Genomic DNA, 14,671 nt, shown 5'->3' on the forward strand with positions numbered 1-14,671 from the left:
TCAAGATTTAGCACACTGGCATGCAGCTCCAGAAGAGACTGTAGACCTCAGGCTGAAAAAGGTTCTCTACCCCTGCACTATGGGGAGGGGGAGGGGCAGTCTTCCCCATCACCTGCTCTTAGATCCCCCTTTACCTGGAGATGCTGCTAGGAACTGAAGCTGGGATCATTTGCATGCAAAGCATGTGCTTTACTAATGAGCTGTGCAACAGAGCTATGGTCCTTTGCTCTTAAGAACAAAGGAATTTGCTGGGTCAGACTTAAGGTCCATGTAATCCATGGACTCACAACACAACCCCCTTAAAGGGGTTTTTGACAAAGGCAGGCCAGTCTTAGCCTGCACCCAACCATCCACCTGTGTCACATTTCATTTTCTTTTTTCAGTTGCAAACACCTTCCTTAAGTCCAATGGAACATGTACCTCTTTTCTAATATATCTGATCTAGTTTCATAGAAGAATGCTAAAGATGGGATCAAGCCAAATTCAGTACTTGCTGTGCATGCAGAGATCAAACAGAAAGAGAAAACAGACACCAATCTTGTGACAGATTCTTACCCTCTTTGGCCCAAATAAATTGTTGTACAGGGTTCGGAAGCTCTTTCGTGTATAGTTGCAACGATATGCCCCACCCATGAGATATTCAAGGACCAGGCCAATGTCAATGAGGCTGATGTGGTAATCTGGTGGCAGATTTCCCTAGAAAACCCCCAAATAATTGTTTTGAAGCAAAATGTAAGCACAAGGGTATATATTTAGGACACAATCTGACACACATTTATGAGATTTACAGTGTCTAATTGTACCCAAGCATAGACAAAAATCTGCTCTTTAATCTCAGGATCCATCATGCAAAATGTGGTTATGATATTTCAAGAGGTATCCACATGCACAGTACACAAACTTATTTCCAAAATATGTGGTAGATTAATGCTACAATCCTATGCACACTTCTCTGGAAGTAGTTCCCATTAAACCCAGTGGGGTTAAATGCATGCCTAAGCAGAAATGACTTCTGAATTAGAAGGACTGACATCTGATTGAACAGGCTTAAAGTTTTGCTGTTACCTCCAATGACTAGCACAGGGAGACAGGCCAGCCCAACCAGCTGGTGGGTCCCATGTGGGCCGAGGTGATGTGTGTGGTCCTGCAAAGGGTGCCCACAAAGGAAGATGTGAGCGCTCATTCCCTTATTCTGGGGATGGGCAGACAAGCAATTGCCTGCATGGATATATGCACCATGGTAAATTGACACAATAAATTGTTTGTATTCACTCTGTTAAACTGAAACAGAACTACACAAGGGTATGACTAACTCTCATTTCTTATCAATTTTAAATAATAATTAAAAATGGAGGGAATATCCCAATTTTTGCTTTGCAAAATCCTTTGCTGTTAAAAATCTTCACTCACTAACCAAGAATTTCATTCTCGCCACTAGGACTGATTCACCAGAGAGGGAATCTCCCGGATGGCTCCCCTATTGTTTTTTATCTCTATGAAATGGCATCTTTGAAAGCATTAGAAATGGCTATGTTTTGACTAGGTTTTATATCTTCCACCTAATCTGATCAGCTTTTGTCTATTTGGAGCTTTTATCCATTCAAGAATTCAATTTTCTTAAGGGCAGTTCAAAGTTCTTTCAATAATGCAGCAGAGGGAAGCTCCCCCTCCCCTTGGTTGATACTACATTTGTACCAGCCTCTCAGATGGGGGGAAGGAAGGATCAACACATTCATGGGAAGCTGTTCTGGAAAAACCCTCACTGAAATGAGCAGAAGCTGTGTAAAAGCCCTACTGGGATCCGTGGCCTTGATCCTTTCCAGTAGCACAGTGATGGTGTGAGCAGGAGTGTGTGATGTAGTCAGCTGCTGTTACAGGACACAGTTGGGAAAACCAACAAGCAGGAAAACCAGGTTGAGTGCCTATCAAAACATTGCAGCCGGCCTCTCCTGTCACTAGCTTCAGTGTTAGCCTATGCAGCTGCTTGTGAATGAGCTTCACAAGCCTGCAGATGCCTGAACACATCTCTGGGTGTTCTTGGTTCTGACAGCTGCTGCAGGCAACACAGAGAGCCTCCCTCCCAGCACCTTTGAACCCCATCCATTCACTCCACTGCAGCAACGTATCTCTTCGAAGAACAGGGAAGTCACTTGTTCATGGGCTGCTGAGTGAACAGCCCATCGGGATGTTGTGGCTCAGGATTCTCAAACTGGGACCCACTGTTTTTTAATGGTTAGGGAGAGTGAGAAAAAGGATTCCCTTCCCACAACTTGGGAGAAGACAGTGCTCCCCATCTCAGTTTGGGTAGGAGATGCCTCCTCTGTCCCCTCCTCCCCAACTTCTGCTCTTCAGAGACACACAAAGGGTATCAGGGCAGCCCTTTGGTACAGAGAAACCTGACCACCTGGTGCTATTAAGCAAACGCATGTTCATAACAATTCACAGCATCTCTATGCCAAACAAGCTTTTGATTAATCTGCAGCCCTGATTTGGTAAACAAGTAGGTTGTATAACCTCTTCTGTCGTATTGCTGAAGATTGGATGGTTATATTTAAAAATCTGGCATGCATCCTGAATCTCTGATCTGAACACAATGCTTCCTTGTTTAAGCTGGTTGTCTTTTATGTGCCCGAGTATGCGCAATGAGGTCTAGTCTACAAAAACATGGGACAATAGCTAACTAAGATGAAAATGAAACACTCTAAGCCATTCACCTCCATGTTAACCCAGCCAAATCCCCCAGTTTGTCGCTGAATGAGAATGAGCCATGGGAATGCAATGGAGGGGAGAGAGAGAGAGATGGAGAAGCATACAACAATATGTTAATGACATTGAAAAATGCTAGCCATGGAACATGAGATATGAGTTCATAACATGCACCCAGTACACCATGAATGTGACCAGCTATGACCCAGACCCCCATGAATGCAACGTGTCCTTTCTTATTTGCTAGTCTCCCTTCTCTCCAAAGAACACATGAGCCGTTCTGCTGGATCAGACCAGAGGCCAGGGTAGTCTCACTTTCTGTTTTCAGTAGCAACCAGTCCATTGCCTCTGGGGGCTCGCCAGCAGGGAGGGCATCATCTCCCCTTGCTGGTCCCTTCAGAAGTCTCCTGCCATTGAACGCAGGCTTTTCCACACATTAGTTATCATCACTAACAGAAAGCTTTTTAAGACTTCCATTCTTCATGAATGTGTCTTATCACTTTTAAAAGCCATATAAGTAGAAGACAATTTTTATTCACAACTATTTTCTTTCAAGCCTTGGACTTTGTTACTTAACCCATATGTGACTCTTTTATGGTTTTACATACATCATTTTATTTGAATGCTGCATTTCCACAGTTCAAAGCATGCTCAGGGCGGCTTACAGCATGAAAAAATTCATAACTACAACATAACGAAAGTAGTCCTAAAGAATAAATAAAAGATTATAACCTAATTCACACTGCAAGAACCATTGCATGGACTGAATCCCAGCTATCCTTTGTAACTTGCACTGCCCCAGATTTTGTGATGCAGTTCTCCAACCAAGTAATGTGCACAAAAATGTATACATATGAGGGAAAGTGTGCATAGAAATGCACATATTGGTGATAATAACATATAAAAGATGCATTTTATTAGGGGAAATTGCTTTCAAAATGTGTGTATTAGTTAAAACTGCATATAAAATTTTATTAAGAGAAATCCACGCTTAAATGCTGATGAATTTTCGTGAGGATTGGGATCCCCCACCATCAAAACTGCTGTGCAATTGTGGAGAAGTGAACACAGATTGGAAATGTGAGAAACACAGAGAAACTGTCTTTGACAGATTCTTCTCTCCCTAAGTAGTATCTTGTGGGCCCAATGGGTTTGACACATACATCTGCTTCATGTGTCAAACAAATAGGAGCTCCCTACTCTTGGGAAAATGCAGAATGATTTTGCACCCCTCCCCCATTTTACCCCCTTCCCAAATTTTACCCTTGTTTCCCTTAGATCCTCCTTTCTAATCATTCCATGTTTTTGCAATGACACTTCCAAATAACTACATATGCAAGAAGCTGACTTTATCATGACAGAAAACATGCAATTTTTGAAGAAACATTTTGGAGACTACATGTGACACACCATCAAATAACACATGATTTTCCTGTTAACTTATGCAATTGAGATAAGTGTGAAAAAACATTTTGCTCATCTCTGCTTCCATTCCCAGTCTGAAAACATTTCTGCCATACCTTTTTTACATCTCTGACAAGCAGATGAAGTGTATTTGGTGGACCCAGTCTCTGAAAAAGACAACATGGCCAGGCACTGTCAGGAGGATATTTAATATGGGAATGGTTTAATAAAAGCATTCTCTTATTAACACCAGCCTGTGGTGGCTGGGGCAGATGGGAGTTGTAGTTCAAAATATCTGGTGGGTCCTAGGTTGGTGAAGGCCCATTTGCACCAATATGGGAACTGTACCAGCTCCTGACCACGTCCACCTCTCATTGCTGCCCATTACCTTTCATACTTTTCCTCTCTCAAACTCCTCCTCCTGCTTTTTACTTCATTCCTCCAAACCATGTTCTCTTCCAAAAGTGGGGCTGCATCCCACACTCTCTGTCCACTACCACAAGTCCTCTTGCACTAGTGGATGGGCGAGTTTTAATGTAGAGCAACAGAAGAATCAAATGGAACAGTTGCACTAGTGGAAACTTGTTGCATAACAGATTTGTGCAACAAAGCTACCAGCAACCTGCTTGTGCTTTCTCTTGCACAACAACATTCCAAGGGAGCAAAGCAAAGCTAGTGGAACAAGCATACTGCTAAGTGACTTTAACTTAGCATGACATTGGATACAGCCGTTTGTTTCCAAGGCCCTGGTCCTTCTACACCTGCTAGCCTAGGACCTCCTCTTCAAGATCTGTCAAGAACAGTTTAGTCTATGACAGTCAGAGGCACACAGAATCAATACAGATGTGCCAAGGCAACAGGTGCCTCTTAGGATCAGAGCGCACTCCCACCTCTGTGCGCATGTCATCTCTTGGCATATTATCTCAAAATGCCCTAGCATTAAGAGCACACACGCCCCCTTGATGTTTTGGAAGGGCTCCTAGAAAGTTCACTCACAGTGTTGTAAAGCTCTTCCAGTCGTGGGATGGTGAGGAAGCGCTGCATGCTGACGCCGTTTTCAATCAGTAGCTTCACAAAGTCCACCCGATCCAGCACAAGAGCATCGAGCATCGCTTGCTCTAGGGAATTTACCTACAGAGAGGATGGAATGCACTATGAATTGAAATTCCAAATATGTAGAAACAGTGTGAAGATACCATGTTGGAAGACCTGCTTTGTCAAAGGCTGGTGTTTGGGAGGTGTCACCATCATCTGTGGTCAGAACTTTTTTTCAGCTGGAACTCACCAGAACTCAGTTCAGGCACCTCTCAGGTGGCTGCCATTGCCATTCTAAGATAACAAGGGTTTGTGGTGAGTTCTGGCACCCCTTTCCCCAGAAAAATAACACTGCCTGTGGTCTATTTCATTACACATTACATTTATTTCACATTGAGCACAGATTTGCATGTGGTTCCCCCACTTCCTAATGCATGCACCAGGAGCATGTGGAGGCTGCTGTGAATGACTGTACAAGTCATACAGTGACAGTCCCCACGTGAAGATGGTGATTCCCACTAACAGAGTTCTCTGATAAGTGCTGCCTGGCAGCAGCGGCGGAGCAAGCTGATTGGAGCAAGCCAATTGGGGCAGGCCAGGGCAGGATGCTCCGCGGGGCCTCCAAGGAGTCTGCCTGCCTCCCCCTACTCAGCTGCCCTACAGATGAGGGGGAGGCAGCGGGTGCAGTGGTGGAGGAAACCGCTTGGGCACCCGGAGCGGCAAACATGACGTGCACCTGGGGGTGGGGTGTCGCTATGTAGTACGCATGTGCGATGTCGCTATGTACCTGGTTTGCCGGTGGCACAGTGCTGGGATCCTCTGCTCGCGGCTGCAGCTGCAAATGGAGGATCCTCTACATGCAGCTGCAGCCGCGAGCAGAGGATCCCGGCACCGCTGGATCCCGGCTTCTGGAGCCTACATCTCAAGGGCACATTCAGGCATACTTGTCATTTACACATGGTGCCAATGGAGGTGGGAAAGGTTATGCCCACAAGCTATACATGAGTGATAGGCCAGAAAGGACCAGCATGTCTCTGAAGTCATCTTGTGATGCATAGCCACAAAACAGGGGGTGAAGCCTCTAAAACCCAACACCATGAAGATGTCTAAAAGGTGCACTGAAATACTTTTCTTCTAAAAGGGCAGCCAAAGCCACAGTGCAGTTTAGGCCCGGCTATTCTTCAGGAGACTTCTCCTCTGCCACACAGATAGAAAGATACATCTGAAATTGGCTGTGAAACTGGAAAAGCACAAAGGAGTAAATGATCCGGTGAAGACAATTGGTGTTCAGAGCAATGGAAGGGCAATGCCATTTTTAAGCTCACCCAGTTCAGTAGCTCAAGTTTCCTTGGATCTGTTTCTTCCTCCGGTTCTTCTTTCTGTTTCCCACCTTTCTTTTTGCCTTTTCCTTTCCCTCTTGCTGCTTTTGCTTGAGGTGCCGGCGATTTCTTCTCCTTTTCTGGGGCTGTCCCATCCGTAACTGCAAGGCTTCCCAATGGCTGCGGTTAACAGGGCACAAAATGGAGGTTCAGGGGTTGCTGAGCCCATATGTCCCTGCCTATGCATATACCAATCAACATTTCAGTCTGCATCAGGGATTCTAACAAAAACCTGGCCAGTAGACCAGGTGAAAGACTGAATAAATGGGCTGCAAAAAGCCCCAGGTTCAATCCCTGGCATCTCCAGGTCGGGCTAGGAATGTCCTCTGCTCAAAACTCTGGGGGACAACACTAAGCTAGGATAGAACAATGGCCTGGCTCAGTAGAAGGCAGCTTCCTGTGTTCCTACTTCCATTTTACAGTTGAGGAGCACTGAGGCTGAGAAAGAAGCAATTAGCATGCAAGACCTGCAATTGCAAGGGTTCTCCCCACCCTGATGCAACTTTACTTGCTACTGAAATCTGTGCTGATCTACTGCTAATTGCCCAATCTTCCCTGATGTAGAGCATCATATAGCTGTCCAACCTAGAAGTGGGAGTGTGGTGACATTTTATTTTATTTAAAAAACAAATAACCTCTCTATGCAAAGATTTACCGGCCAATGATGCCCAAAGACGAAGATTTGACTGCGTGCAATATCCACACGGTTCCAGGCCAGTGCTAAGCTCAGCTGATCTGGTGCAGATGCATTAGTACCTAAGCAAACAAGCAAGTATTTACCACTCAGCGTATAGAATCTCAGCTTTCTGCCAATTAAATAAGCAAGCAAGCAATTCAGAACTCCAGTCCTATTCACTATAATGGAAGTATTTTCTCCTTCAAGAAATATATCAAATTGTTACTTTCAAAAGCTACAAGAAAAAGCAGCTTCAGCTGGGAGGCAAGAATGAGGTATGTCTTTTTCCTATCTTTGGCAAACTGAGTGAACTGAAAACATAGAATTGGTGGGGAACTGCGTATCTCCTCTGTCTCCATTGGTATGCTTGCTATGCATGTCTGACATAGAAAGTATGAATGCAGGGAGGCACACATGCTTGCAACATTAATGTCTTACTCATCCAGGAGCTTCTGAAGTGTTCAGAGGCCTCTGGGTGACTGTAGCAGCTGCTGACAAAAACAGTAGTTTGGATCCAAAGAACTGAGTTGAAAGTGAAAACGTTTTAGAACTGTCCTCTGAACTTTTGCATAAGCTGCTGAAATACTTCTCACCATGCAGCACTGTGATTTATTGTGGCTGTCTTACAGTTGAAAGGCAGGGTGACTGAGGAAGACACAGGCTGTCACATATATCACTGTTCTCTTGTTTGGTCACAGCAAATCAGATCACTGCTACTACAGGTCACCCAGTGGCCTTTGTGTATGGGATGGCTGGTTCAAGTGCTGCTGCATGGAGCAGACCATAGATGATGCATTGTGCATGAAGAAAGTCAATGTGACTGGTTGTGCCGACTCTGTATTCAGCGTAAACCATTTGCAGAAGGTGGAACAGGCCAAGAGTCAAACATGTTCAAATTTTAAAACCAAAGAAGGGCTCCTCTTTTCTTCCATGTCCTGAGTCATATTAGATTATCAAAAAACTTCATTAGCATACTTCTCCTCCCACCAGTTTTTAAACATTTAGCACAAGTGGCCATCAATGTAATTTATTGTGTTGCATTAAAAGAAAATATCTTCTATCACATATGATCCCAGGGTAGAAGGAAAAGTTCAGGAAAAAGAATGTAATGGAAAATTCAGTAGCAGATGTAGCCTCTATATGCTGTGCTTCTCTATATTCTAAGTGAGCCCAAATAAACATAACCTAGAGATTCATGAGTCAGTTGGTTTGCTAGCCGGATGTGCAAATGGAGGTGATATATTTCATCAGTTTTCCGTATTCCTGCTTGGATAGCTCACCTTTAAGTAGAGCTGTTAAGATGGACATCTCAATATCCTGCTGCCCCTCAGAGCCCATGCGGAACACGGTGATCTAAAAGTTCAGCAAAAAGTGAAGGGAAAGTGTAAGCGCAACACCTCCATGCTCTTCTGTGTAGCTCTACTGCTTGCATGTATCAGTGATGCTCCCAACAACTCAACACAATATCCCCGAAAGCAGTCCCAAAAAGTCAAATTTTGGTCATGCTCAGGAAGCCAGGCAAGCATTGCCCTAGGCAGGCTTCCCAGGACCTGGTGTTCCGTAGATGAAATCTGGCCACCAAGAAAGCCATGTCACCATGCCTGCCCATCCGCCAGGCCTCAGGCGGAGACAGGACACAGGGAAGGGCTTCCAAGGATTCTGAGCATGCCTCTTGCACAACCCAGCTGTGTTGCATGGCAGAAGCATGGGCAGGAACTACAATGGTGGGGTGAAGTTGAGTATCAGCAGGATGGGTTTAAGCGGGACTTTGCCATCATGTCTGCCCTGAGCCTTTCTCCTTCGCTAACCTCGTGCCCTCCAAATGTTCTGGACTACAACTCCCATCAGCCCCAATCAGCAGAGTCAGGTAGAATAAGGCTGCCTGATAGGCTGCTGTGCCACTCAGCCGCGGATTGTAGCCTTGGTTTTTAAATAATATGCTGCTCTGGTCCATGGAGAGGTCTGCAAAGCCATAAAGAGTATCATTCAATTGGCACAGGAGAGATGGAGAGGGTGACAATTTATCCTCAGACTGGAACACTGGGATTTATATTTAATCTGATCAAATTTGTCTCCTAACGTCTTGTCAAAAACAAATAAATAAAAGAGGAAATGTCCTCTAATTGCTATTGCTGAAAAATGTACATTCTGTAATTTGCTTACTTTATTTTGTGAGGAGGGAGATGCGAAAAAAGTCATTTGTTGATGGAGGCCTTTAAGAAGCTTGATGGACAGATTATGTAATCAGAAGGGCTTCCCTACTAGCCCAGATGGTGGTGCCACGTGACTGGCTAAATATCTAAAGGGGTGGCAAAGTCCTAAAATGCTGATTAGCCAAAGAATGGTATTGACTTAAATCCTGTTAATGTGGAAGAGATGGAATCAGGCTAAGTAACATATTCCCATTTGTCTTTCTAGTCCATAGTTCTAGTCATAGTTCAAACCTTTGGAAGGCACGAGGTTGGGGAAGGCTGATCTAGGGCAATATTGCCCACATTGAGCAGCAGTGGCTCTCTGATGTCCCAAATCATTATTCAGCAACAAATCAATTTTAAAGGTAACAATGTTGAACTCCAGCTCCCATTAGCCCTAGCCATCAAAACCAATGATTGGGGATTTTGGGAGCTGTAGCCCAACAACATACGGTGGGCACCACATTCCCTATCCCTGGAACTCCTCAGATCTCACTCTTGGGTCCAAACGAGAAGTGAGGGTTGGAGGTTGCGAGTGAGGAAGGTGGGTCACTTTGGGAGGTGCCTGTCACCCTTTTGCCCCGGGTGTGCCTTCCATCACGAGTGTTCCTCCTCCTCCTCCTCCTCCTCCTCCTCCTCCTCCTCCACTGCGTGGTGTGTGATTTTTCAGCAGGAAGCTGGCTCAGGGAGGAAAGGGTTTGCTCTCTCCTCCCGCTGTGCAGCAGTGGCCTTGATCTGGTTCTGGCTGCTTTTGCTTGAAAAAGAATGTGCCCAGGGCCTCTTATTTGAGAAGCGTCCCCCATGCTATGTTTGGCCCTGATACTCAATTGGTTTTGCAAGTAAAGTGTAAGATGCTTACAAGTTCTTTCTTTTTCATGCACTCCATGAGAATAACAAACAGCTGGTGAGCTTGGTTCCTGCTGTAGTTAAAGGTTTTCTGAATGGTGACAAGCAGCTGGTCCCTCAGAGACTCACTTATGATGCTAAAGTCAAGAGACAAAACAGAAAACAAACATTTTCATGCTTGGACTTCAGGAATGAAGGCAAATGGATTTGTTTGTTTGGTTTTCCAGAAAACAACCCTTGGAGTACAAACTTGTGTTGCTCTCCTCAAAGTAAGTCCCACTGAATTCAATGATGCATAAGACTGCAGTCTTCATTATATAATTTTAACCAGTTTAACCAATTCTAACTGTTTAATCCTTAAAGACCAACTAAGTCAGTTCTTGGTATGAGCTTTCGTGCGCATGCACACTTCTTCAGATACTGTGCATGCACACGAAAGCTCATACCAAGAACTGACTTAGTTGGTCTTTAAGGTGCTACTGGGAGGAATTTTTTTTGTTTTGACTATGGCAGACCAACACGGCTACCTATCTGTAATTGTTTAATCCTTATTTGTCTGAGCATACGGTGTAAAGCCACATCCTGTGCATGACAAATTCCCTCAAATTAGAACAGTAGTCTTCAACTTTTTAAAGACCCAGGACCCACTTTTAACCCAAGTATGTATTTAAGAATTACTCTCTTAATTTCTTATTGATTGACTGGTTGCATTTATATGCCGCCTTTTCCTCCAAGCTGCTCAAGGCGGCATACATGGTTCTTCCCCACAACAGCCCTGCAAGGTAGGTTAGGCTGAGAGGCAGTGACTGGTCCAAGGTCACCCAGGGAGCTTCATGGCCAAGTGGGAGTTGTGAGCCCTCGTCTTCCAGATCTATGTCCAACTATACCACACTGCCAGGTATTTTGCTAGTTCATAAAAACAGGTCCTAGTACATCAGATGTGGCTGAAAAAGACTTCAAAAGCTATCTCACTCCTCCCTGAGCACACTGTGATGAGAGCCCTCTAACCTTGGCCAATTTCCTCGTATTTCCATTTGGCCAGCAGGCAATTCACTCAGACTCGTGAGTCTGCTGAGTTTCGGGAAATTCTGCTCTCTAATCAGAATGAGGTGAGAGAGCTCCCCCAAGGCTCCTCTTATCAGGGAAGCTGTTTAGCCAGAGAACCTTGATCAGATCCTGGGCTTCGCCTGACAGGGCCTGAGAGATCCAGCACAGAGATGCCAGATCAGCAAGAAGCTTCTGCGGTTAACTCAGAGAGAAGAGGCCTTTGGTTTTCTCTAAAAAAAGTGGTGGGGGTGAAATTGTGAAAATTAAGCCGCTGAGTAATATATTTAAAAATGGAACATCTGCTCTGGAGTATACTGAAGAAGTTCCCATTTTTATTAATACATCTAAATAATGTAATACTTAGCATTTATACTTAATAATGTAATACTTAGCATTTATTTGAAAACCTGAGGGTTTTCAAAGCTCTCTGCATACATTATTTTGGTCATCCTTGCAACTGCCCTGTGAATTAAGGGTTGTATCTAAGGTAGTTGTGCTCAGTGGCGTAGCGTGGGGGGTGCCAGGGGTGCCGGCCGCACCGGGCGCAACTTCTGGGGGGGCGCGAGTCCAGAGGGAAGGGACAAGTTCCTTCCTCCGCCGGGCTCCCCGCCGCCACCGCCAGACTTGCGCCCTAGCGCGCGCGCGCCCCCCGCCGCCGAGGCTGCGCTCCACTCACTGCTCGCAGGAGGAGCAGCCGCTGCAGCAGCGCCGCCGCCGCCACCAACGCCTGGCCGGGCATGGGCAGCCTTCGCACCCGCCGCCGCCATCCCCTCGGCCCAGCCACAGGCGGCGGCTGCTTCTGCCGACTGGGAGGGAGGAGAGCTCCGAGGGGCCTCCCCGCGCCCTGCTCTCCCCAAAACCCTCCGAGAGGAAGCCGGCGGGCGGGCGAGGGTCTCCCGGCGGAAGGGGGTGCCGCTGGCTCCGGCTCTCAGCGCAAGTCTCAGCCGGGGGGGGGGGTCGGGCAAGGACAGAGCGCGGCTGGAAGCCCCCGGACCAGGCCGGGGGGAGGAGAGGCGCTCGCCAAGCCCGGATCTGGAGCGCCTCGCAGTGCGGGCTCCACTTACAGCCCAAGGAGAGGAGGGGGCAGGGAGGTGCCCGAGGGGAGGGGGCTTCGGCTGCCTCGGCCCGCGGGGGCTCCACAAATAATAAATTTAATAAATTCCTGCTGAGCCTTAAGGGGGGGGGTCCTTGGCTCCTTCGCTCACCCCCATTCCCAGTGGCATAGCGTGGGGGTGCAGGGGGCGGCCGCAACATTGGGGGCGCGCGCTCGCACTCGAGTGCTAAAATCCAGGGGTTAGGGGGCGCAAATTACTTGCCTTGCCCCGGGTGCTGACAACCCACGCTACGCCACTGGTTGTGCTCATTCATTTCAGTGGGTCTACTGTGAGCAGAACTAACATTGGATCTGGCCTACAGGCTGTAATGATTGTTCCTATGAGGACAAAGGACTGAAACGAAGCAGTGCCTAAGAAGCAGGGGGAGGGAACTCTTTGGAGTCTGAGGGCTGCATTCCCTTGCAGGCAACTTTCTGGATGCCACATTTATTTATTTATTGCATGTATAGCCTACCTTTTTTCTCCAAGGAGCTGTACATTGTTCTCTCCTTCCTTATTTAATCTCCACAACAGCCCTGTGAGGTAGGCTACTCTGAGAGGCAGCAATTGGCTCAAAGTCACCCAGTGAGCTTCATGGCTGAGTGAGGATTTGAACCCAGGTCTCCCAGTTTTTAGTCCAACACCACATTAGCTGTGCTGGGCATTTCCAGCAGCAAAAGTGGGCAGAGCAACGGATGTAGAGTAGGCAACACCCCAGCCATGCAAAAGCCAGAGGTTTCATTACTCCATCCACACAAGGAATTATGGCAGCTGAAGGATGCATTCCAGCCAGGCAAAAACACTTGTGAAGGGTGTGAAGCAGGGCTAGTGAGGGCTGTGGTCTGGGGAGGGGTCTTAGCTTGGGGAAGGTCAAAAGGGCTGGATAGAGAGGCTTAGAGAGCCACATTCAGCCCCTAAGCCTGAAGTTTCTCACCCCTGACAGAAAGTCCTCCAGCAAGTTCATAGAGGAGACAATATTGGAACCTTGGTCAACAGCTCAGGTTTTGCACCATGCAAATAAGACTTCCATTGTGCAATCCCTCCTCTCCTCGTCTTCACATGCACTATTTGATTTGTTTGAACATAAGTCTGGTTTGGATGTTACACTAAACCCACCATTTAGCTCCATATGAGGAACAAGCCTCTAACTTCAGTACTCTCAGCTCCCCTCTCCTCATCCAGTCCAGCCACAAGGAAGAGATTGAAAGTGTCCACTTCCCTGTTTAAGCTCACTGTGATGTGTTGTTATCTCCAAAGCTGAAACTGTGGTTTCTTTTAGACTATGGTTCATCAAAACAAGTCAAGATCCGAAATCATGGTTTAGCCATGGCTTGTTGCAATAAAGTTTAAAGTTGAAACTAAACATAATTTGTCCAAGTTTGTATGTAGCAGCAAACTGTGGCTAGGTTAAACCAAGATGCTTCCCATCTCCTCTGGCATGTTCTCGGGGAGCAGGGGCACTCGAGCTCATGGCTTGATCAAGCTTGTTCACATAGTGCTAAGTTCAGTGATAAGTGTGCACTGGGACAATGGCAAATTGTGGTTTCTCAAGAACATGGAAATAAGGTAAGCAAGAGGAAGGAGAGTGTGCACAGGCACAACATTGTTTGTGTAGCTGGTCACAGCATGCTTTGGCGCTATGTATGAATAGGGATTCAGTCTCCTAACCACTATGTTACACCAATTCTAACATGTCAGTTATTCTTACCCTCCTTCTTCTGAGTACTTGTGTGCAAACGATAAGATGTCTGACGCTCGTCCGCTGCCATCACAGATCACAACAGGAAGTGGCGGCTCTTCACGCAGGCATTCCAAGACGATGGATATCACATTGGGACCACCTTCGACTATCAGTCCAACCACAGGGACCCCCTGCCCCAGCCCTGTAGGACAAACCAAGCAGGCCATTAAACACCAAGTGAATGTTTTGAAAGAGTGGAAACTTCAGGTTCTTAATGAAGCAGGATGCCGTACAAATACCAGGGCATAAGACAAGGAGAAGCTGCTGAATAATCTGTGAAATTGCACAGTACTTTTGGTGAACAGCAGAACCTGCTCGTAAAACTCAACAGAGGGCGCAGCAGTTACAGTGGCATAGAAATGGCATGTGTTGGTTATGGAGACATGCCGCCTGCAAAATGACAGCCATCTAAAGGCTCTCCTAAGGAGCACTATTGGCTGTTTATGGTTAGGATGCAAATAATGGTCGGTCGGCGTTAGAGACGACAGCTGAGCACCCCTTTGCTGTCCCTGCCTCACTGTGATCTCCAGGCATAGGATGACAAAGGGAAG

At 46.4% G+C, this 14,671-nt stretch overlaps 1 protein-coding gene across 3 annotated transcripts in view; it reads right to left on the bottom strand.

The window, feature by feature from the left end:
- The window catches only part of LOC310831553 (transient receptor potential cation channel subfamily M member 1-like), a gene marked incomplete at its 3' end in the record, with an annotated part of 35,406 nt that overhangs the window by 1,706 nt on the left and 19,029 nt on the right, over positions 1 to 14,671 (bottom strand). For 2 of the 3 annotated variants that reach the window (XM_083712218.1, XM_083712217.1), the window contains exons 7-14: positions 14,088 to 14,262; positions 10,252 to 10,375; positions 8,481 to 8,553; positions 7,180 to 7,280; positions 6,471 to 6,644; positions 5,107 to 5,241; positions 4,227 to 4,277; positions 556 to 696 (exon numbers count right to left, since the gene is read on the bottom strand). In XM_083712218.1, coding sequence (XP_083568344.1) covers positions 556 to 696; positions 4,227 to 4,277; positions 5,107 to 5,241; positions 6,471 to 6,644; positions 7,180 to 7,280; positions 8,481 to 8,553; positions 10,252 to 10,278 — 702 coding nt within the window. In that variant the 5' untranslated portion in view covers positions 10,279 to 10,375; positions 14,088 to 14,262. Of the gene's footprint in view, positions 1 to 555; positions 697 to 4,226; positions 4,278 to 5,106; positions 5,242 to 6,470; positions 6,645 to 7,179; positions 7,281 to 8,480; positions 8,554 to 10,251; positions 10,376 to 14,083; positions 14,263 to 14,671 lie in introns of those variants that run through there. The other variant, XM_083712219.1, reaches the window with a different exon arrangement.

This window comes from Podarcis gaigeae, assembly GCF_964106915.1.
Source record: "Podarcis gaigeae genome assembly, chromosome: 14".
Classification (NCBI taxonomy): Eukaryota; Metazoa; Chordata; class Lepidosauria; order Squamata; family Lacertidae; genus Podarcis; species Podarcis gaigeae.